At 37.0% G+C, this 23,693-nt stretch overlaps 1 protein-coding gene across 7 annotated transcripts; it reads left to right on the top strand.

The window, feature by feature from the left end:
- The first annotated feature begins 761 nt into the window (after positions 1 to 761).
- LOC128220255 (BTB/POZ domain-containing protein 2-like) lies at positions 762 to 19,840 on the top strand. 7 transcript variants are annotated; one of them, XM_052928579.1, is made up of 5 exons: positions 762 to 787; positions 5,450 to 5,713; positions 12,618 to 12,814; positions 18,032 to 18,290; positions 18,440 to 19,840. In XM_052928579.1, exons 4-5 carry the CDS (start codon positions 18,049 to 18,051, stop codon positions 19,437 to 19,439), a joined length of 1,242 nt encoding a protein of 413 aa, XP_052784539.1. In that variant the 5' UTR covers positions 762 to 787; positions 5,450 to 5,713; positions 12,618 to 12,814; positions 18,032 to 18,048; the 3' UTR covers positions 19,440 to 19,840. The 7 variants fall into 7 exon arrangements, with proteins under 7 accessions (XP_052784539.1, XP_052784540.1, XP_052784536.1 ...); XM_052928580.1 differs by having other exon boundaries at positions 5,450 to 5,708; XM_052928576.1 differs by having other exon boundaries at positions 5,450 to 5,682.
- Positions 19,841 to 23,693: the final 3,853 nt, after the last annotated feature.

The following is a 23,693-nucleotide window of genomic DNA, read 5'->3' on the forward strand; positions in this document are numbered from 1 at the left end:
GCCATTGGTTGCTGAGAAAGTCATAGGTTGCTTAGAAGGTCATTGGTAGCTAAAGAAACTAGTGGTGGCTAAGTAAGTATTTAGTTGCTTAATAATGATGGCTAAAGAGTTGATTGGTTGAAAAGGAAGTCATTGGTTGCTAAGGATGAAGTTTCATGTACCATGAAGTTTACTAAGATGATATCAAGTAAAATAAAAACAAAACCACTATACGACGTCATACATCTGTATGTACAGTATTTCGATTATTCATGGCCTCATTAACTGTCATAAACACATATTTATTTAGCTATTGTTAGTTTTTGAAATCAATTTATTTTGTGGCAATGTTAAAATTTGTTGCATGCTGAAACTGTTTTTGATAGTTAAAAGATGACTTAAAAGGCTTATATTTCAAATCATACACACCGAAAAAAACATTTATAGAGGGTGAACATTTAGTTGATTATAGTTATTTTTTAAATTGAGAAAATACTTAAGCATGTTTACTAAATATTTAGTAGAATGACACTTTTAACACGATATAATCAGCTATAAGCTTTTATCATGCTAGTCTAAAATAATAGACGTATTATACGGGATTCTTCTTATCCCTATTTTCCATATGAAAAAAATCGTAAAAAATCCGTCAACGTACAAAATATAATGCATATTGAAAAAAAAAGCATTTGCAGAAGGTGAGCATTTAGCTTGCAATTTGCGTTGATGGCTATGTCATAAATATGGTTGTGTTTAACCATACTCTTTAATATCCGTTTGAAATCGAAACTAGCTTTAGTCATTTTGGGTGAGTATTTTACACTTTGTTATTTTTTTAAAGATTTTAATTACTGGCTTCTTAATAATTAAGGTATGGCACAAGTGACATCCTATATTATATTTAAAGCCTATATATTCGGTATCGGGTGAGAGAGGGCGCACATAGAGGAGCAAAAAGTGACGTTACGGTCCCTCTAGTCTAAAATAATAGACGTGTTATACGGGATTCTTCTAATTCATATCAAAAATCGTAAAACTAATCCGTTAACGTAGAATTTTTTTGACTACGGCCCTCCTAAATAAAATTCTGGACCTTACAATATTTGTACGTGGACGGATTTTTTTACGATTTTTGATACGGCAAATCCTTTAGAAGAATCTCGTTTAACACGTTATTATTTTAAACTAATCCTTGACCACGGCGGGGAATCCACGTGACCAAATGGTAGGTTTCAGTGCAAGATGGCGTCACCAAAACGCTCGACTCGAGCCGAAAATCAAGGCAATACATATAATTATAAAAGTTTCTTTATTTGTTAACATAGCCTATCATATGCCCACCTACCTAGTGTGTATTAGCATATCCATGTTTTCCTTGAAACTTTAACCGTTCTCGAGAACACTTCGGCAATGTTTCCAAAATGTACGAAATCCAACTGGTAGGTTACAGTTCCATTTATCATTTTGGCTCGGATTTAGCAGAAAATGAGGTTATAATTTGGGAAAATCGCAAAAAAACACTTTAGTTTTGTTTAAACATAACAGGCATATGCATTTGGCAACGAATATTTTAATGATTTTAAAAGATATGAGCACGAAAAGAAAATGATAGGTTGCAGCTCCGATTTTTGAAGAGATAGGTTGCAGTTCCATATAAAGGTTGTCGTCTGGACTGCAAATTATGTAATGTGATTGTATCACTGATATTGTATACAAGCATGGAGAAATTGAAATGTGACAAACTGTTTTTATTTTTATGAATTAAAGATATATATATATATATATATATATATATATATTTATATATATATATGGACACGTCGTGTATATAATATCAGGATGTTTAACATTTTTATTTATTTACTGCCGATATATTATTATGTGAAGTATTATGGATACAACTTTTCTTCCACCTCAGATAAGTACATCCAATAATTTAACCATGCTAGATATTCTTATCTTGCCCACGGGCAAAGATAAAATGCCCGTATGGAACTCCTTTTTAATGGTCACCACATTGTAATTACCTCCCTTGTTGAAGACTGTCGTCTGTAGCATCATGGAAACCTTGTATTGTGACAATATTTAGAATGCTAGTTAATTATTTCTCGCTTCGAATGTCACCATAAAACAGTTTTCACGCACCATTCAAGAAATAATGGTTCACTCTCCTTAGGACTATTTAAAGACCGATTTTACTTTTGATTTAATCGGAATCACTGCGCGCATATCCATGACAACCACGAATTATCTCATATCCATACGCAATTATTTTCACTATGCACAAAAGAGTTCCAGCAAAAAACTCATTTTTACTTAATTATTTTTAACTGAGGTGGGAGAAAAAGCATCTACCATAGCCGCTCGCGTAAGAAAGGGTAAACCTCGTTTCCGCAAAACACCCTACGCTCGGGTCGGAATGAACCTATCTTACACTCTCGGCCATGGAAGAAACTTATAATCTTTATCCTGATCAAGTGTTAAAGATTTCTTTAGTTGAAGTTACCTTTAGGTAACACAAGGTTTAATAAATAAAAAATACCAATCACTTGTTTGGTATTTGTTCATTTAAACAAAGGTGGTCTCAATTGGTCCGAAGTCGTTCAACACGGCGCATTAATCGAAAGCTAACTCTTCAATATCTTACATCATATTTTTTCTAGTACTGATATTAAGTCAGGTAATGCATGTTCATGACACGGAAGGATTATAACAGCGACGAATGTAGTTTTATAATTAAACAATGGAGGAATAAGCTAGGTTTAAACCCCATCATCCTGCGATTAAACAATATTTTTACATATAAAATGCATGTTGACATTGAAAACCAGTCGAGTTTAATTCGTTGATCTTGTTCAAACGCAAGTAACAAAGTTAAACGTTATACTTAACTAAAATGACAAACATTGCCTTTCATGAGTTCTGCTTACATGAACTGGTGACCAAATATATATATTACATGTAATATGTAAGGAGCGATTTAAAAGTTCAAACGTAAATGGGTAATAAATATACAAGCTGATATAGGAAGTTGCTTTTGACATGCACCAATCGGCATTCTACAACAATTAACACAAAATGTTTATTGATTCATATTATAACGCACACACATATATATATTAAAGCTAAAATATCAAATGTAAGAACGGCATCAGCATAACATGAACTTTTTATTATGATATTTACAGTGAAAATGGATATATTTATCGTGTTTTTTTGTTATGAGAATGGCACATGAGTCTTTTCTGATGATCTTTGTTGGAAGCTGTTTCGACAAATTTCATCTAGCCTTTTCCCAACGTACACCTAAAGTTTCCCTTTGTATTGCATTTCTGTCTGTGGGTGCTGTCGCTTTCTTTCTTCGTGAGGCCAGTCTTGACCTCACCTTGTGATCAAACGAATGCTCACTGAACACTTCTTTTGTTTTGTTGTATCGCTGCCATTTGTTTTGGTTGGCTGTTTAGATATCCTGCATTCATTTCGTTTAGGTTGATGAAGGGAAAGACTCTCTTATTCGTGTCATTGGTCTAAAAGATAAAAATGCATTCCATATGATATATCGAAAATTGCAAAACATCGATTGACACGTCATACAATAAAAGTGTGTGCAGATTTTATCACAGATAATGGTTTAACAATTCAACTCTAAACGTGTAATACATCAATTTGTCACAGAAAACAAATCATTAATGATGGTAACCTTATAAATTTGTAAGCAGAGAAATCAAAAGTATAAAAACAGCAGTCTCGATGTGATTTTCAATGATTTTATAATTTTAGATGATGTTATAACTATGTAAAAAGAACAATGGTATAGAAAAATATCAGTTGAGTTTTATGGGAACCTATATGTTTGGTTTGAACACTAAAACTAAGTCAAAGAATCTGCAGTCCAGACGGCAACCTAAATATGAAACTGCAACCTATCTCTTCAAAAATCGGAGCTGCAACCTATCATTTTCTTTTCGTTCTCATATCTTTTAATATCATTAAAATATCCGTTCCCAAATGCATTTGCCTGTTATGTTTAAACAAAACTTAAGTGTTTTATGCGATTTTCCCAAATTATAACCTCATTTTCCGCTAAATCCGAGCCAAAATGATAAATGGAACTGTAACCTACCAGTTGGATTTCGTACATTTTGGAAACATTGAAAGTGTTCTCGAGAACGGTTAAAGTTTCAAGGAAAACATGGATATGCTAATACAAACTAGGTAGGTGGGCATATGATAGGCTATATTAAAAAATAAAGAAAAGATTATTATTATATGTATTACCTTGATTTTCGGCTCGAGTCGAGCGTTTTGATGACGCCATCTTGCACTGAAACCTACCATTTGGTCACGTGGATTCCCCGCCGTGCCCTCGATCATAAATGAGTGTATGTACATTATATAATCTTTCATAAGTGATGCTTGAATATTGCGGAACTAAACTATGATTGTTGCATGCATATGAAAACGCATGCTTTGTCTTTCTGAACTTAACTCTGTTATAAACCTTAAACTCTTATTCAAAATCAATACATATACTTGTATTATAAACCTTAAACTCTTATTCAAAATCATTACATACACATGTATAACAAATATCAATTTTGACTGATAAACCTTTAACTACTTACCAAATAATGCATTTGAGGAAAGTATTAATAACTAATAACATGATCGAAACCGTGTACCTTATTGCAGAAAGCGCAAACATATTAAGTGATTGGTGAATGTTAAAAGATTTACTGTGATGTACTATCTCCCATTAGGTAAAAATACCGAGTTTTTTATGCTCGTTTCTTTCAAATTAAACTCGGTATCCTTCATCAGAACCATAGTTTTCAACAATAACTCATCCTTTTTTGAATATTGAGACACAATTATTAATGATGGTAAATCTTATATTGGAGTAACAGTGCATGTTTTAAGGCGCAAGGATAGAAGCCTAGCTATTAGATATTCGCTCCAGTGTCGCATTACATTTATACACTCAGATTAGATATGATTTCTTTATAATATCATTACCAATTAATTTTAGGTAACTGCCTTTTAACAATTTGTGAAAACTTTATATCATTGGGCTAAAAAATAAATAGCTCTGGTCTATTTCATGATTGCAATCAGATATTTTCACTTTGTAATCATGAAGGAAATTCGGTATTTTTTCAATATCTTTCTAAGCAAAATAGTTCATCTGAAGGCCACATGACTTTGCGATAGAATAGTTTGAATGTTGACACAATTATTTTTATAAGTGTTTAAACAGAAATACGGAATATAGTTCGGACGGAAACACCACTGGGAGAAAAAAAGCTAGAACCTTTCTTTCGCAAGGCTGAACTCCCGAACAGACGAGAATGTATCGTAAAATACATAGATATAGTTTCTTCCTACAACATGAAGGAATTATTTGACACTATTAACCACTGAAGCATTTATATTGTTGAAGAGCCTAAATAGTTGTCAATATTAATTGTAGACCTTAAAATACCAAGTATGTCTGACCCCTGGCAACACGAGGAATCGTTCGCCGTCACGAACGCGCATATGCTGAGTGATGACGTATTCTGTGATGTCACTATCCTGGCGGGGAAGGAACAAATTGAAGTAAGATGTCACCGGTGTATCCTAGCCAGCCGCTCACCTGTTTTCTACACGATGTTTTGTGGCTCACTTCCGGAAGCCGGAGAGGTGAAAATACCGGATGTAGAGGTAGACGTCCTTAGAACAGTCGTCAGGTGCGGTAATTATTGATAATTGAATAGCGTGTATTTAGTATATAAAGAAATGTTTATTCAAATACTATTAAACCATACAGTTTATGTTATTTAAAACTTATTAGTAAGACCTTGTTTGCAGTCATGCTGTTCCTTTTGTTAGGTTTATGTACACGGGGGAAATACAGTTAATGCCTGGATCCGTCATGGCCGTGATGTACGCTGCAAAGAAATACGACATCCGACCATTGATAAACCGCTGCAACAAATTTCTTGAAGAAAGAATTGCAATCGACGATGTCTGCGTCATTCTTGACCAAGCTTTGATATTTGGGGTAAAGGATTTGATTCAACCGTGCCTGTCGTTTGTATCGAAAAACACTGACCAAGTATTACAGAGTGATGGATTTTTGAGCATGTCTTCGGAAGCTTTGAAGTTGATTCTTGAGAAGGAAAAAGATTCACTTTACACACCAGCAGAAATAGTGTATGCATCTTGTAAGAGATGGGCGAAGCAAGCGTGCTCTTCGTCAGGGACTGAGGTTACTGACCAAGTCCTAAGGCATAAACTTGGGGATATGGTTTGTCTTGTTGATTTTGCGGGAATGTCGTTTGACTCGTTTTCTGCCAACGTAGTGCAAGAAACGATTTTATCTACCAAGGAAAAGGTCAGGTTTATAACAGAAATAATACATCGACAAACCCATTCGTTGTTGAGAGATTTTCTGAGGTTCAACAAGGATGGACTCACAAGGGTTTGCAAGATGGTATAAGTTTCAAAACTTTAAAACATGTTACTCTATCTGGAGTAGTTTTGTATTTACCGCATCAAAGTGGAAGTTTGAGTGGGAATTTGCAAATCCTGGAAGAGCAGACAGTCGTATTGACCCAAGACGTCACCCTATCCTACAAAGAAAACGAAAAGCATGAGAACATTCCCCTTGTTAATAGAGTTAACATTCATCCGAGAGTGACATATTCTGTTCGCCAGAGGCTAAAAGGGCAAAACACATATGAAGGTGATAAATATAAAGGTAACCAGATAATTAATGGTATAGAAATAGAATTCATGGAATTGAATTCTGGTAATTCAGGTAATGGCACATCTTTAAGTAAGGGCCAGGTACATGGTCTAACGTTTGAAGTTAAGTGTGGCAATGAGTGTGCACGGTGCAAGTAGATCGCGTAGTAATTTTTATTAAGCAGTTAAACCTAATGACTTTACTGGCGAGAATCTAAATAATTACTGACAATTTAATCTTAGATGATAAAAAACACGTTAAACACTACAATTCATTAATGTTATTATTTAAAAAAATACGAACTACTTCTCCTAATGTACCGGCATACATCCGTGGTTGATTTCGTTGGAAAATGGCCGAGGAGTTCCGAATGGGACATCTGTTGAAAATTAGAGACAGCAAATCAAATGCATTTCCGGTGAACACTGGTTGGTCCTTCTTCGTCATATTGAGCCTTGGTGACCCACTGTTGTGCAAATGTCGATTATGAGGTATATAATGAAATATTTCATATGGAACTACTCAAATTTTAAATTATCACTGAACTTAAGAAAAAACAGAAATGGAGGGGGCTGATAAGCCTAGCCGCTTTATTCTCGGTATTCAGGGGAATCAACAGCTACTTAAGGAATAGAAGAAATGTGTTTGGAACCAATTCAGCAAAGTTGCGTGAAAAACTCATCAACATCGGATCTGATTTAACACTGGACAGAGCAATACAAACTGCCCAAAACCTCGAGTATTCGCAGGAACAGCTACGCTCAATGAATAAGGACGTGGACGTCTGTCGATCAAAACCGTTTGGACACAAGCCGATTACACAGCGCCGTCAGCAACAACGCCGACCAGTGACTTCATCTTCAAGACCGGGACAAGGACCACCGAGACAAGGACGCTCGTGCATGAACTGTGCAACTTCACATACATTCGGAGCGTGCCCGGCAAAAGGGAAACCGTGTCATAACTATAACAAATACAATCATTTCGCGAAGTGTTGCCGGCATGGAAAGAACAATGTGAATAGTGTTGACGATAATTATGAGGAGATAATCTGTGGTATTCAAGAATACAACATTGACACGGTAAGCACAATTTGTTCTACCGATCGTGCACTAGTCTGTCTGTCCCTTGGCCCAACACAATGTCCTGTAAATTTCAAAATTGATACAGGAAGCGCAGCAAATATTCTTCCCCGCAAAGATTTTCAAGCACTAGGTTTTAATTCCCCGTTAGAGCCCCCCCCTCTGAACGATTGACTCCCTATACAGGTAATCGTATTCCAGTTCTAGGAAAAGTTCAGTTGTATTGTAGATACAAAGAAAGGTCAATCAACACATGGTTTCATGTAGTAGATACCCCTGCTGTGCCTCTCTTGAGCCTGAAATCTTCCATAGATCTAGGTTTAATCGAACTGACATGTACCATTGATAAGCAGTCCTGTGAAAGTACTGGTCAAGTGTTAAACAAACAACAGGTGTTATCTGATTATAAAGACATTTTCACGGGAATTGGTGTAATTCCAGGGTCTTGCAAGCTTGATTTGAAGCAGGATGCTATCCCCGTTGTGAATCCTGCAAGGAGGGTACCTGAGGCATTACGTAACCGACTTCAGAAAGAACTGAATCGAATGGAGAGCGATGGCATAATCTCCAAGGTTAGCACCCCGACTGATTGGGTTAACTCCCTTGTAGTAGTAGAAAAACCAAAAACTGGACAATTGAGAATATGTCTAGACCCAAAAGCATTGAATGAGGCAATACGTAGACCGCACTTCCCTATGCCGACACTTGACGACGTTACAGTACAGTTAGCTGGTTGTCAATACTTTAGTCTTTTAGACATAACTCATGCTTACTGGATCATTAGACTGGACGAAGAGTCGTCATATTTGACAACGTTTAGCACCCCGTTTGGTAGATACAGATTCACCCGTCTTCCTTATGGTCTCTGTTGTAGTCAAGATGTATTTTGTCAAAAAGTAGACGGAATCTTTGGAGACATGACAGGTGTCAAGGCAATTGTTGACGACATATTGATATATGGTCGGACAAAAGCAGAGCACGACAAAAATCTGAAAGCAGTACTAGACCGTGCCCGTGACAAGGGCATACGATTCAACGTAGACAAATGCCGCGTAGGACTGTCAGAGATACCTTATTTTGGTCATATGGTTACATCATCAGGGCTGAAAGCAGACACAGCCAAAATAAGAGGCAATTGGGAAAATCGAAACACCCAAAAATCGTGCAGAGCTAGAGACATTTCTTGGTATGGTGACATATCTACAGAAATTTGCCCCAAACCTCTCTGAAATTACAAGCCCAATGAGAGATTTACTTAAAAAGGACATAGAGTTCGTTTGGGACCAACCTCAAATTGACGCATTCACAAAGGTCAAGCAGGTTATCACAAAAAGCCCAGTTCTAGCTTATTTTGATCCAAAGAAGCCAGTCTATCTTGAATGCGACGCTTCTATGAATGGAGTAGGTGCAGCCATTATGCAAGATGGTCGACCCATAGCTTATGCATCTAAGACATTGACGCAAACGGAACGCTATTATGCAAACATTGAGCGTGAAATGCTAGCTATTGTGTTTGCATGTCAGCGTTTTCACCAATACATATATGGTAGACATGTAATTGTACACTCTGACCATAAGCCCTTGTCTGCAATCATGAAAAAACCTTTGCATGCAGCACCACCGCGTTTGCAGAGGATGATGCTAAGTTTGCAAAAGTATGACCTTGACGTAAGACATGTGAGCGGAAAAAAAGTTCCCATCAGTGATCTCTTGTCACGGAAACCTATGTCAGATAGTTCCGAAATAGAAGGTCTTGACCTACATGTTCATACCGTGCTTTCAAGCATGACATATACTGACCGCAGTATTGAAAATGTGAAAAAGGAAACAAAGACCGACCTACAAATGCAGGCATTGAAACGGACTATAGTTCAAGGATGGCCAGATTCTAGATCTGATTGCCCAGAACCAATCATAGGGACGAATTATCAGTGGCCGATGACCTAATTTTCAGAGGTCAAACCTTGATCATTCCCAAGTCACTCAGACAGCACATGATTGAGCAAGTACATTTAGGTCATATGGGCACTGACAAAAGCCTACAGAGAGCCAAGGACGTGATGTTTTGGCCAGGCATGAGCAAACAAATAAATGACTTCGTTCTGAACTGTAAAATTTGTTTGTCACGCAGAAACTCAAATCAAAAAGAGCCCATGACAACCCACGACATCCCAAAAGGACCATGGCAAGAAGTTGCCACTGATTTGTTCCATTTTGATGGAAATGAGTACTTACTTGTCGTTGATTATTATAGCAGATATTTTGAAATAGACAAGCTGCCTGACACAAAATCATCGACTATTGTCAGAAAACTCAAATCACGTTTCAGTACACACGGAATACCAATGCATATTTTCAGTGACAATGGACCTCAGTACACATCGGAGACTTTTAAGACATTTGTCGATGCGTGGCACATTGAACATGTCACATCAAGCCCACGACATTCAAGTTCTAACGGACTTGCAGAACGTACTGTACAGACTGTAAAACGACTGCTAGTAAAGGCCAAAGACAGTGGTCATGACCCATATCTAGCATTGCTAGAATACAGGAATACACCGATGTCGGATTGTAAGCAATCACCTATGCAATTGCTTATGAGCAGAAGAACAAGATCTGTTTTACCTACAACAATATCTCAACTGCTACCTAAAACGGTAAACTCTAAATCGGTAAGGTCAGCCATCCAAACATCCAAAAGAAAGCAAAAAATAGTATATGACAAAAACACAAAACCACTTTCAATGTTGCAGGTTAATGACTTAGTACGATTTCAAGTTGGAAAGATTTGGAAACCCGCTAAAGTAATTAGGATACACAATGACCACTCTTATGTAATCCTAACCCCTGATGGAAGTAGATACAGGAGAAATCGCCGATTCCTGTTGAAGAGTAATGAGCGATTAACAGAGATAAATGATTTCACACCCAATGTATTGGCCAGAGATCAGTCAAGTACTGATAATGAAATCAACCCACAGGTACCCAGCTGTGCAAACTCTCAGCAGTTTAATTACCCTGCAGAGATTCCCCAAAACTCCCCTGCCCCTTATCAGACACGATCTGGTAGAATAGTGCAACCAAGTCAAAGATACAATCACGATGATTGGGTTAAATGAACTGTAATCATTATAAATTAATTAATGCATGAATATACTGTCAATAATATTTTCTATGATATTACATAGATAAGATTGTGCAAGATTTAAAATGACAAATACATCGATTCATTTAATAATTAATGTGTAACAATGATTTCTTTTATTTACATGTTTGGAATATTATTAACTATAATATTTACTTTTTCTTTAACAAAACGAGAGATTTTGCAGATTCTAGAAACAGACTATACTTTATATCTTATCTCTTTGCATGCTGAGTATTCCTGGTCAGTCTGTTGGTGTACATTGATTAGCGTAGTTCATAATAAATAGTTAGAGCACACTTGTGTTTCTTTTTTATTAAATCACATTAGTGAACTTTGAACACACACACTACAACAAGGAAAACAAAACAGAGGAGGCCGAGAAGCCTAGCCTCTTGGTTCTCGGTATTTAGCGGGTTCAATGGGTACTTAAGGAATAGCAGAGATTGAGGCGGCTGAAAAGTTTAGCTGCTTGGTTGTTGGTATTCATGGGCTACTTATTATTAAGAAATAGCACACATGGAGGAGGCTGATAAGCCTAACCGCTTCATTCTCGGTATTCAGGGGAATCAACGGCTATTTAAGGAATAGCACAAATGCAGGAGGCTGATAAGCCTAGCCGCTTGGTTCACGGTATTCAGGGGTTTCAACGGTACTTAAGGAATAACAGAAATGGAGGAGACTGATAAGCCTAGCCGCTGGATTCTCGGTATTCAGGGGGTTCAATGTCTACTTAGAATTAGCAGCAATGGAGGAGGCTGATAAGCCTAGCTGCTTGGTTCTCAGTATTAAGGGTGGTCGGGGGCGGGTTACATCTTTTTTGTAGCTGAGCAATAGTACAGTCTAAAGGGGGCATTTGTCTGCCGCATTAAACGGTTCAGCTTCTGGATTGACCCTCAAACATAAGTATGAATTGTACAATAATGACAAAATATGAAATCCCCGTTATATTAATAAGTGTTCATTTAATTGTTGCTGCTGCTTATGATGACGATGATGATGATGATGATGATGATGGTGATGATCGTGGTGGTTGTGGTGGTGGTGTCGGTGAACTGACACAGTTCAATGGCAAAACAAGTACCAAACAGGAGTTACTCGGTAAGACACTGTAATCCTATGGCACAAGAGTGTATTTCCTGGGAAATAATGGGAAATAGTGGCGAATGTCCTGTATTTCTAGAAGAAAAACACCTAAGTGTCAACTCGATACCCCGCTGTACCTCTATATACTTGCAATTTTCCGGTTGGAACAATAAAAAATGTGTTCCTTGCATTATATACCATGGTGCTATTTAAAGAACCATGGCAGCTCAAGTCAGGGTTACATTCGCTCCACAACCTCCCAAAACTCCCATTTTGGTTGAGAAATTAAACGTAGGCATTTAAGCCGCCGCCCCCCTATCCCCTACCTGGGAACATTGTAGATCCCCCAGCAAGGATCAGGGGCGGATCCAGGATTTTGGGTTAGGGGGGGCGTAACTTTTAATCACTCTAAATGTTGCACTAGCAGATCCAGGGGCATACCTATAGTTCTAATATCATAACGAGGTTTCTATTAGGACGACTGTTCAAAAACGTTTTATTTTTAAATATACTTAATTATAAACATAGCATATAACAAGAACCTTCTCAACATGGAAAAAATGACGGTGAAAAAATCAAATTTTTTTTTTAGCGAAGCCAGGGATTGAACCACGGGCATTGAAATCTGCAGATCAACGCCTTCACCGCTGGACCACCAAATCCGCACAACAGTAAAGAGTTGTCATTATATACATCAACCAACAGTGTGGCCATACCACGTGACTCGTGACGTCATTTTACGCTAATAATTGGAGAAAGAAAGTGTAAACAAAACACAGAAAAATAGCCGTAAGTATTTTATTATTCAACCGATTTTGTCGAAATCTAGTGCATTCGAAGGGGAATTTTGATACCTTTCCACGGCGATCAATGTCGTTATCGTACGTTCAGTATTTATCTCTCTGATTCGAGGCAAATATCCACGGCGCTTGAAGAAATCTGTGATATTTAAACGACAAACATATGCTCCAATTGCATCATATCTACATGCATGGTGGAACAGTGAACAAGTCATATTTGCCTAGATCAACCAATTTAAAATTGCTTACCTTCTCTCTTTTTCTTTGTTGCTAAAGAAACTGTGCAAACTCTTCTGTTTCTTGGGGCGTTTGGGACTTGACGGCGCAGCCATATTTGTTGTCGTATAAATGTACCCAAAGGAAATTAATTGACTGATGTGTTTGTTTGTATGGGTTTTACGGCGCATCAACATGATCATGTTATATAGTGCCGAATTATTACAGTAAGGGAAGGCGGGAACGTTTAAATTGCGTGCACTCTGTGTTGTGTACGAGTACATCTCAAAAGGCAATGTTGTATAAAGATACGCGAGCGAAGCGAGCGAAGAAAAAATAGGAAAATATAGTATATTTTATTGTTTCCATACCAAAGAACATGTAAGCTCCGGGAATTTTAGGGGGGCGTGCGCCGGGTGCGCCCCCCCTGGATCCGCTAGTGAGGATAACGTTACAGCAGAGATCTGCACGGCAGTGGATGTCGGTCTTCCATATATCGTATTGTATACTAGCTCACTGATGCTAGGCTGCTCCACATCTGTAATTTAATAAATTATAAGTAACAAAACTACACCCACTGCCCTCGTTGTTGAAATAAGACATAACTCGCCCTTCACGCTCGTGTATAATTTAAACTTCATTGACGAATGTTAACGGAACCAAAGTCACCAATATTTTGGGTAATAGAGAGAGGACATTTTTGCTGCTTAGCTATGATAACTCCTATAATGACAATAAAATTTGAATACTTTTTGTGATTGAATTTTACGTTTTGCTTTTTTTTTTCAAATTGTACAGAAAAATAAATGGGATCACCAAATTTACATCGCCATTTCACAGTATGATTATCAGAGAGCTATAACTGTATCTTATCTGTGAGTCAGATTCTGTCATCCATTAAATGAAAAAAAATGGTTTGGTTTCCCGGAATAAAACATGACATTATGTGAATTGATTGTCTTCATACAAATCTGATTTGCTCTGTATATAGACCATGACTTATCCATAATTTTAGGGATAGTCCATAGCCGAGAGGTGGGCGAAAGTAGTATGTGAAATGATACATTTATCGGTTTGTTTCGATAGAATTAAACTCTAAAAAGTCAAATACTTATTAGAGACGGGTTGAACAGCACTTCCGCGCACCGGAACCTCTCGTTGCCAACGGTGACCAACTTCCCGTCAGGCAGCTGCATGGTACGAGGCGTCCATGGGGACAGAGGTGGCGGCTGTGGACATTCCGCTTTGTAGTCCTCAGCGACACATTACAGATTTTTCTTCATTCGTCGAACTATATTTTTCTCAGCTAAATATTAAATCGAAAACTTTTATTTTAATTGTATTCATCAATTTGCAAATATTTAAAAAATACCCATTATGAGGCATGAGAGGAAACAGACGGACGCACATACTATTACACTAAGCAAACAATTAAACACACTTGTACACACGTTTTTACGTATAGTCGACAGGGTATATAATAACAATTAACGTTACAAAATTGTCAAATACCACAAACACAGTTAATAGCCTGCTATTCAATCACTCAATGCACAGAGTAACATATTTCGTTTATTAGCCTACGGAACAATGTCGATTCATGAGCAGGGTCGTGAAGTCCTTTTCGTTATACATATGCACTTATATAATGGAATTTGCATGCTTATTACAGGTATTCTGTTACTAAACTCACATGAACTCGTATCTGACGTATCTTATTTCATAACTACGCATTGGATTCCTGCTTTGTAATTCCGGGGTCCCTGACACTGTTTTGAGCTTCGCGCCCGGTCCTGTAGTATGGACAGCTTCTGCTGACAAGTGGTCCGTTGTTCTGACCCAGGGCTTGGCTTCCGCTCAACATCTCCGCACGTGGTCACGAGCAATAGACATTCTAACATCAAAATTTGAAGAACAAATTTTGCAATCTGTGTATATCTATTTTGTATGGAATCCCGTAAAGGCAAATGCAATCCCACCCCTTGACTTTTGAAAATGTCTAAAGATAAAACGCGGTATTTGTGTGCTAACTGTCGCAACCTTTTCCACTTGTACAGTTCTTCATATAGTAAGGCCTCAAAAAAATGCGGCGATGCATCAATAAAAATTGCATGTTTTAAAAATGATACACCGTAGTAATGTCAAAAATCGATTTGTTTATCGAAGTTCAAATGAGCACAATAGTTTTCCTATATAAAGTATGTAATTGTAAAAAAATGTTTGAAAATGGTGAAAAATAAAAACATGCAAATAAGAGTAAAATTTCGTCGCATAGTTTTATATAACATTGTTTAAATTTTCTAACATTGACTTGTTTTATGTTCCGACTCCCTATTTCTAGTGTCTGTGGTTATACAAAAATGGCTTTTGAGCTGAGTGAAGATACCTTTCATAGCCGAAAGATGCTTTGAACATTTATAGGACTGAATTTGCTTGAAATATTATCATTATTATTAGTTGTATTATTATTAGTAGTAGTATTTTAAGTATATGATTACTATGGTTATTATTATTATTATTATTATTATTATTATTATTATTATTATTATTATTATTATTATCTAAACGTGACCAGTACAATTCTTTCTTTCGCCATAGAGCGATAATAGTTTGTCGATCTCAATGATCGAAGTGACACAAAATAGCTCTAATAAACAGTTATTTTGCAGTGGACATTGTTGTGGCAATTTTAAAATTTGGTGCACTTGTGCTTAGATATGTTGAAACTGTTTTTACAATTAAAATAGTATTTAAATGCCTTTAATTTTAAATCATACATAATGAAAAGGCATTTATAGAAAGTGAACATTTAGTAAATGATAGTTATGTTTTAGATTTAGAAATACTGACGCATTTTTTCCAATTAAATTTAATAAAATGATGCCTTCAACACGATTTAATCAGCTATAAGCTTAGACCATGCATATTGAAAAAAAACATTTGCAGAAGATGAGCATTTTGCTTGCATTTTGCGTTGAATGATAACTATGTTTTAAATATGGTTGTGTTTAACCATACTCTTTGATATACTTTCGGTTTGAAATCGAAACTAAAGCTTTAGCCATTTTGGGTAAGTATTAATATTTTGTCATTGTTTTAGATTTTAATATCTTTTAACTCTTATTAAATAAGGTATGTCACTAGTGACATCCTATATTATATTCAAAGCCTGTATATTCGGCATCGGTGGAGAGGGGGCGCACATAGAGGAGCAACAAGTGAAGTTACGCCCCATGTAGTCTAAAATAATAGACGTGTTAAACGGGATTCTTCTAAACCATATCAAAGATTGTAAAAAAAAACCTCCACGTTTTTGAACTACGGCCCTTCTAAATAAAATCCTGGACCTAGTCCAAATAATTGCAGATGGACGTGTGTTGTTTTTTTTACAATTTTTAGTTGATACGGCAAAACCTTTATGCACCAGTCAATTGTAACTACGCCCCCCGCCAGGTCCGGGGGTATACCGGGGATAGCTGGGGAAATGGGCCGTGTTTTTACCTTCCACCTATTGGCCCCGCAGTGCCGGGTAAATGCGGTGGTTTTGTCTTTGCGCCAAAAATAGCAGGGAATGGGCCTTACCTAGGGTCACTGGGGTGCGGGGGCATTTGGCGGGGATATTACCAGCAGTTCGTCCCCGCAGGACGGGGATTTTACCCGGGGTTGGGTGGACCGAAAGTCAAAGTCCCCGCTATTCCCCGGACCTTGGGGGCTGTGGTTTAAATGGACGGGTGCATTAGAAGAATATATATTCTTTTAGACTAATCCTGGACCCATCCCTCGATCATTATTTGTGAATGATACTGTATGTATAAACTCTTACATTAGTGATGCTTAGATATATTGCCGAGCATGTTGTCACCTAAAAAAATATCCTATGATTGTAGCATGCAAAGGAGGGTCTAGGATTTCGCGTTAGAGGGGGCGCACTTTATAAGTGCGACAAAGAAAGTACACTCGCTTCCCAAAGAATACGACCAATACACGGTTTTAATTGGTTCATTGGGACTTGATATCGTACCCAAGCAAACATAGACACATCTTAGTCTGAAATATGCATTTTTTTGCAATATTTTCATATAGATTCCTGGATATTGATAAAATATCAATTTCTACCATTTAAGAGAGGGTGCGCGACGGATGCGCCCCCGTCTCAATCCGCTTGTGGCATGCATGTGAAAACACATGCTTGCTGAACTTAACTCTTTATTAAATCTTAAATTTTACAAAAAAACTTAATTAATTGCATTGCATTTGCAGCTTTTGTGTAAAAATAGTAACCGTTGTAGTTTGCTACTTTGAATTATTTTACATGATACAAAATACCTGGATGATACCAGTATTTAAAATTTAAAAAAATAAATTCTATGAGCTTATTCAAGGCACAAGGATCAAAGCCTACCAGACATCCGCACCACTGTCGCATTACAATATACTCTTATTAAATATGTTTTCTTTATTATCATATCATTACCAATGTGTTTTAGGTTACTGTCCGGGCAGCTTGTGAAAACTATATATTAATGCGCTAAAAAAGAAATAGATCGTGTCCATTTCATGATTGCTTCAGATATGTATTATTGTTTAGGATAAAATGTGGTTTGACTATGTAAGCAATACTAAGCATGAAGGAAATTCAGTAATTTTTAATACCTTTCTTAAGAAAATAGCTCATCTGATGGCCGCATGACTTTGTGAAACAATGGTCTGAATATTGACGCTATTATTTTCATAAATGTTTAAATAGAAATACCGTCGTTCGGACGCAAACACCATTTGGACAAAAAAAGGGTTTAACTTGATTTCGTAAAGCTCTTGAAACTCCCGAACAGACGGAAATGTATCGTAAAATATAAGGATATTTCATTATTCCTACAACATAAAGGAACATAAAGTCTTTGAAGTATGAGTTATTTGACACTCTCAACCACTGAAGCATATATATTGTTGAAGAGTTTTAATAGTTGCCACTTAATTGTGTAAATTGTAGACCTTGAACTACCAAGTATGTCTCACCCTTGGCAACATGAGGACTCGTTCGCCGTCACGAACGCGCATATGCTGAGTGATGACGTATTATGTGATGTCACTATCCTGGCGGGGGAGGAAGCACGTGAAGTGAGATGTCACCGGTTCATCCTGGCAAGCCGCTCACCGGTTTTCTACACGATGTTTTGTGGCTCACTTCCGGAAGCCGGCGTGGTGAAAATACCGGATGTGGAGGCAGACGTCGTCAGAACAGTCGTCAGGTGCGGTAATTATTAATAACTGAATAACGTGTATTTACTGGTATTACATAACTTATTATGTATTCAAATACTATTTATCCTCCAGTTTGTGTTATTTACAACCTCGTTGTTAGTTAAAGCTTTTTGCAATCATTTTGTTATATTGTTAGGTTTATGTACACGGGAGAAATACAGCTAATGCCTGATTCCGTAATGGCCGTGATGTACGCTGCAAAGAAATATGACATTCAACCATTGACCAACCGCTGCAACACATTTCTTGAAACAGAAATTGCAGTCGATAATGTCTGCGTCATTCTTGACCAAGCATTAAAATTCGCGGAAGAAGACTTGATTCAACCGTGCCTGTCCTTTGTATCAAAAAACACTGACCAAGTATTTCAGAGTGATGGATTTTTGAGCATGTCATCGGAAGCTTTGAAGTTGGTACTTGAGAAAGAAAAAGATTCACCACACATACCACCAGAAGAAGTGTATGCATTTTGTAAGAGATGGGCGAGGCAAGCGTGCTCTTCGTCAGGGACTGAGGTGACTGACCAAGTTCTAAGGCATAAACTCAGAGACCTTATTTGTCTTGTTGATTTTGCGGGAATGTCTTATGAATCGTTTACTGACAACGTAGTGCAAGAAACGATTTTATCTGACAATGAAAAGGTCAAGTTCCTGACAGATATAAGAAAACGGCAAAAGAAAGAACAAACAAGTTTCGTTGTTGAGAGATTTTCTGAGGTTCAACAAGGATGGGGTCACTATGGTTTGCAAGATGGTATAAGTTTCAAAACTTCAAAACATGTTAAACTGTCGGGGGTAGTTTTGTATCTACCGCATCAAAGTGGAAGTTTGAGTGGCCAATTGGAAATCCTGGAAGAGCAGACAGTCGTATTGACCCAGGACGTCACCCTATCCTACAAAGAAAACGAAAAGCATGAGCACATTCCCCTTGTCAATAGATTTAACATTCATCCGGGAGTGACGTATTCTGTTCGCCAGAGGCTAAAAGGGCAAGTCACATATAAAGGTGCTAAATATAAAGGTAAGCAGAGAATTAATGGTATAGAAATAGAATTCATGGAATTGACTTCTGGTAAGTCAGATAATGGAACAATTTTAAATGTAGGCCAGATACATGGTCTTACGTTAGAATGTTGATGTGGCAATGGGTATGTCAAAACACATGACTGAACGCATCAGAGCAACATAGTACAGGCATGTTCACAAAAGGAAATCTGTTTTAACTACCATGCAGTTTTTAAAAATGATCATAACTGATTGTATTTTGCAGTTATTTCTTGTGGACAGTGGATGTAAAAATGTAATTCTTTAGATCAGAGACATAATGCCTACACTTTGGTATGTAATAATACTTCAAATCTGTCTTGATTCTGAATGATGTTTTACTTATTTTGTACGCATTTATAAGCTATACATTAGTTGTGACCATTGGCAATATCGAATGAAAAAAACAACATGTGACAATTTCTTTTCTTTATTTTTGCAATATCCTGTTTTTTGTTTTAAATGTTTGTACAATTGAACAATAAAGTGTTTCTGTATGATTGTATGTATTGTCACAAATATTGAAGGTCATTATGAATCTATACTAGAGGTAGGTTCAGGCGAACGTGAGTTGGGAATTAAAACACGTTGGTGCATGTTCCATAGAGCAGCAGAAAGACATTTCACAACTAATAAAAGAAAAGAAGAAATGTAAATTCTTTAATTGGCTCGTTAACATACATTTAAGGCAACAATTCCGAAATAAAACCAAAAACGAATTAACACAAATGTTTAGTGCATGAGTATTACTGAAACCTAAATCTTTGAAATTAGAACATTTAACTTTTTATTGAACAATATTTAACTTTTTATTGAACAATAACACATGCGATAACGTAAAGACTAATATAAACTTAGGCGCTGCCCCTACGGGCTAGAAACATACTAGGAGTGAAAGGGAAACGTTTATCATATACTTATGTTAATGCAACTTGGGAGTATTTCACCCCATTTTCAATAACAATCAGTTCAGCTGCAGTTGACAATTTAATATACACAGACATCTACAATAATATTGTATACATTATATATTATACATTATTTATTTTGAACTTATTTATGGTAACGTGTAATTCAGAATAATGCGTATCTTTAAACGCTTTTTATTTACGTCACATCACATGAACATCCGGTCAGAAATATGGAATCCGAATGAGTTTTATAAAACGATAACTGTCGTGCAAGAAGCCGTAAACATAGACATCTGCATAAGGAACTCCTCGGCCATTTCCCATCCAAAACAACCTCAAATGAATATGGACGGTTTTCAATTTCAGAAATCTTTTCATTTAACTACGCTGCAATTAGATCGCGTAGTATTTTCAATTAAGCAGTTAGATCTAATGACTTTACTCAAGAAAATCTTAATTGTTTATGCAATACTACACTGAACTGAGAATCAATTTAAACTAAGATATACAAAAAACACGTTAAAACACTACAATTCATTCATACATTCAAAAATACAAACTACTTCCTCTAATGTACCGGCATACATCCGAGGTTGTTTTTGATGGAAAACGGCCGAGGAGTTCCGAATGGGACATCTGTTGAAATTAGAGACAACAAATCAAATGCATTTCTGGTGAACAATGGTTGGTCCTTCTTCGTCATATTGAGCCTTGGTGACCCACTGTTGTGCAAATGTCGATAATGAGGTAAGAATTGAACCGCCAATCCATACACTGTTCTTTCGTTCAGGTGCGGCTATCACTTTCACTTTAATTGGCGGTGGTACGAGAGATCTTTACTCCTTTTGAAGTCGCTCTGGAAATCTTGTAATAACACACTATCATCATCATAAGAAGAAGAAAAAAGCAAATCCATATACACAAAGATAATTTATAAGGACCCGCTCAAATCTTAAATAATCACTGAACTTATAAAAAAAATGAGGAGGCTGATAAGTCTAGCCGCTTTGTTCTCGATTGTCAGCGCGTTCAATGGGTACTTTAGGAATAGCAGAAATGGAGGAGGCTGATTACCATAGCCGCTTGGTTCTAGGTGTTTACGAGGTTAAATGGATACTTAAGGATTATCAGAAATTGATGAGGTTGATAAGCTTAGCCGCTTTGTTCTCGGCATTCAGAGGGTGCATTGGGTACTTAAGGAATAGAGAAAATGGAGGAGGTTGATAAGTCTAGACACTTGGTTCTCGGTATTTAGGGGATTCAACGGCTACTTAAGGAATAACAGAAATGGAGGAGGCTGATAAGTCTAGCCGCTTGGTTCTCGGCTTTTAGAGGGTTCAAAGTGTACTTAGGGAATAGAGAAAATGGGGGAGGCTGATAAGCCTAGCCGCTTGGTTTATCGGTTGTCAGGGCGTTCAATTGGTACTTTAGGAATAGCAGAAAATGAGGAGGCTGATAACCACAGCCGCTTGGTTCTTGGTATTCAGGGGGTTCAATGGATACTTAAGGAATATCAAGAATTGTGGAAGCTAATAAGCTTAGCCGCTTGGTTCTCGTTATCCAGGGGGTTCAATGGATATTTGAGAAATAGAGAAAATGGAGGAGGTTGATAAGCTTTACCGCTAAGTTCTCTGTGTTTAGGGGGTTTAATGAGGAATAGCAAAAATGGAGGAGGCTGATAAGCCTAGCCGCTTTGTTCTATTGTGAGTTATCTTATATGACTAAATTGAAGGCATTTATACCGAAATCAGCTGATTCTGAGACAAAACATTAAAAAGATGTCAAAACTGTCAATCTGTGAGGATGAGCTTTAAGTCTAATAATGTTTTAGTCGTTGGTTAAACAAATCTTTAGCAAACAGATAAATATTAAAATATAATTCTTTGAGCCGATTAAGTCTCCAAAACTGTTGTTTTGTTATTCTGTTTGTCAAACCTCCGGTAGTTTTACATTAAAACAGAATTTTATTTAAAATTGAAGGAGTACACTTTATTGCACAATATGTCCGATCGTTCGGGTCGATCCATTATACCAAAGTACTCCATAGAACGTAAATTCTCCATAGCCGACGACACGCACTGAAGCGCTCTTTGTCTTTTATATCGCTCCTCCTGCCAATGCGTATAGCATCCCGAGCGCTGTAAGTCTGCCAGCATCCGCGCTACCGTGAATTCTTCCAATAAGACGCTCAACCAGTTGTCTTTATGGAAACAAGGAAGGACGTCACCCCACTCAGCGTGCTCCCCCGCGCATTCCAAGTATGTGCCCTCCCAGTGTCCACCCCGGTCTGATGATTCTGGAGACACTTACTTATGTAGCGATCAAGCGGGTCCCGTTGTTGTGTCATTTAGAAGTACCGTACCTAAAATTAAGAGATACACAAGAACTGCGGTTAGCGTGCAGCTTACGAAGTACCATTTTTAGAAAACTGATGGTGTTGAAAATATAAAATCAAATAGTTTAGACATTTTTAAAAGCATTTAATTAATCAAAACAATACACACTTTTATATGCATCATTAAACGCCTGCAGCATTGGCTTTTAGTGGTCAACATAATCTTTTGTCCAATGAGAAGGCATAATTTCTCAATTTTTCAATGCATTTATTTCAGTAAATCAGCAGACAGCCGTTATTGATTTAAAGCATGTGAATCGATATATATATAAGCAGTGGCCGGTTAGAAGGTAGTTTGCACAATAATGATGTAATATGTGCCTGTCAAAATACGACAAAAACAGGTTATCAATGATTAATAGATGAACTACAGCATTCGTTGTCACATTCAGTTTTAACTGCTTTTTTTTAGTAAAAGTGACATTGAGCCTATTGGCCCCAAATACAAACCTATGGAATTATCCATAAACTACTCCTACAAACCGGCCCATTTAGAAGGTAGTTTGAGCAATAATGATGTAATATGTGCCTGTCAAAAGCAATAAAAAGTCATATTAAGAATTAAACAAGAAACGCCACAATACGACGAAACCAGGTTATTAATGATTGATAGATGAATTACAGCATTCGTTGTCAGATTCATTTTAACTGGGGGTTTTCGATTTTTAGTAAATTGACCTTGACCCTATGTGCCTCAAATACAATACATGTACTATGGAAATCTCCATAAACTTCTCATACAAACCAAATTGGTCACATTATGTCAACCATAACTGTTGTTATTCAGTACCAAACGGCTATACTTTTTATTAACAGTGATATTGACTTTGACCGTAGGGCCCCCGAACTCAATCCCATGAAAGGTCTCCATAAACTCTTCATATATATCAAATTTGGTCATAATATGTCAATCCTAATTATTCAGTACCAACTAATATATATGTTTTGTATCAAACGTAATTCCATTTAAGGTCTCTATAAACTGCTCATACGTGCCAAGTTTGGTCACTATATGTTAGACCTACCTGAACTTATTCGATA

Source organism: Mya arenaria, chromosome 15 (assembly GCF_026914265.1).
Source record: "Mya arenaria isolate MELC-2E11 chromosome 15, ASM2691426v1".
Classification (NCBI taxonomy): domain Eukaryota; kingdom Metazoa; phylum Mollusca; class Bivalvia; order Myida; family Myidae; genus Mya; species Mya arenaria.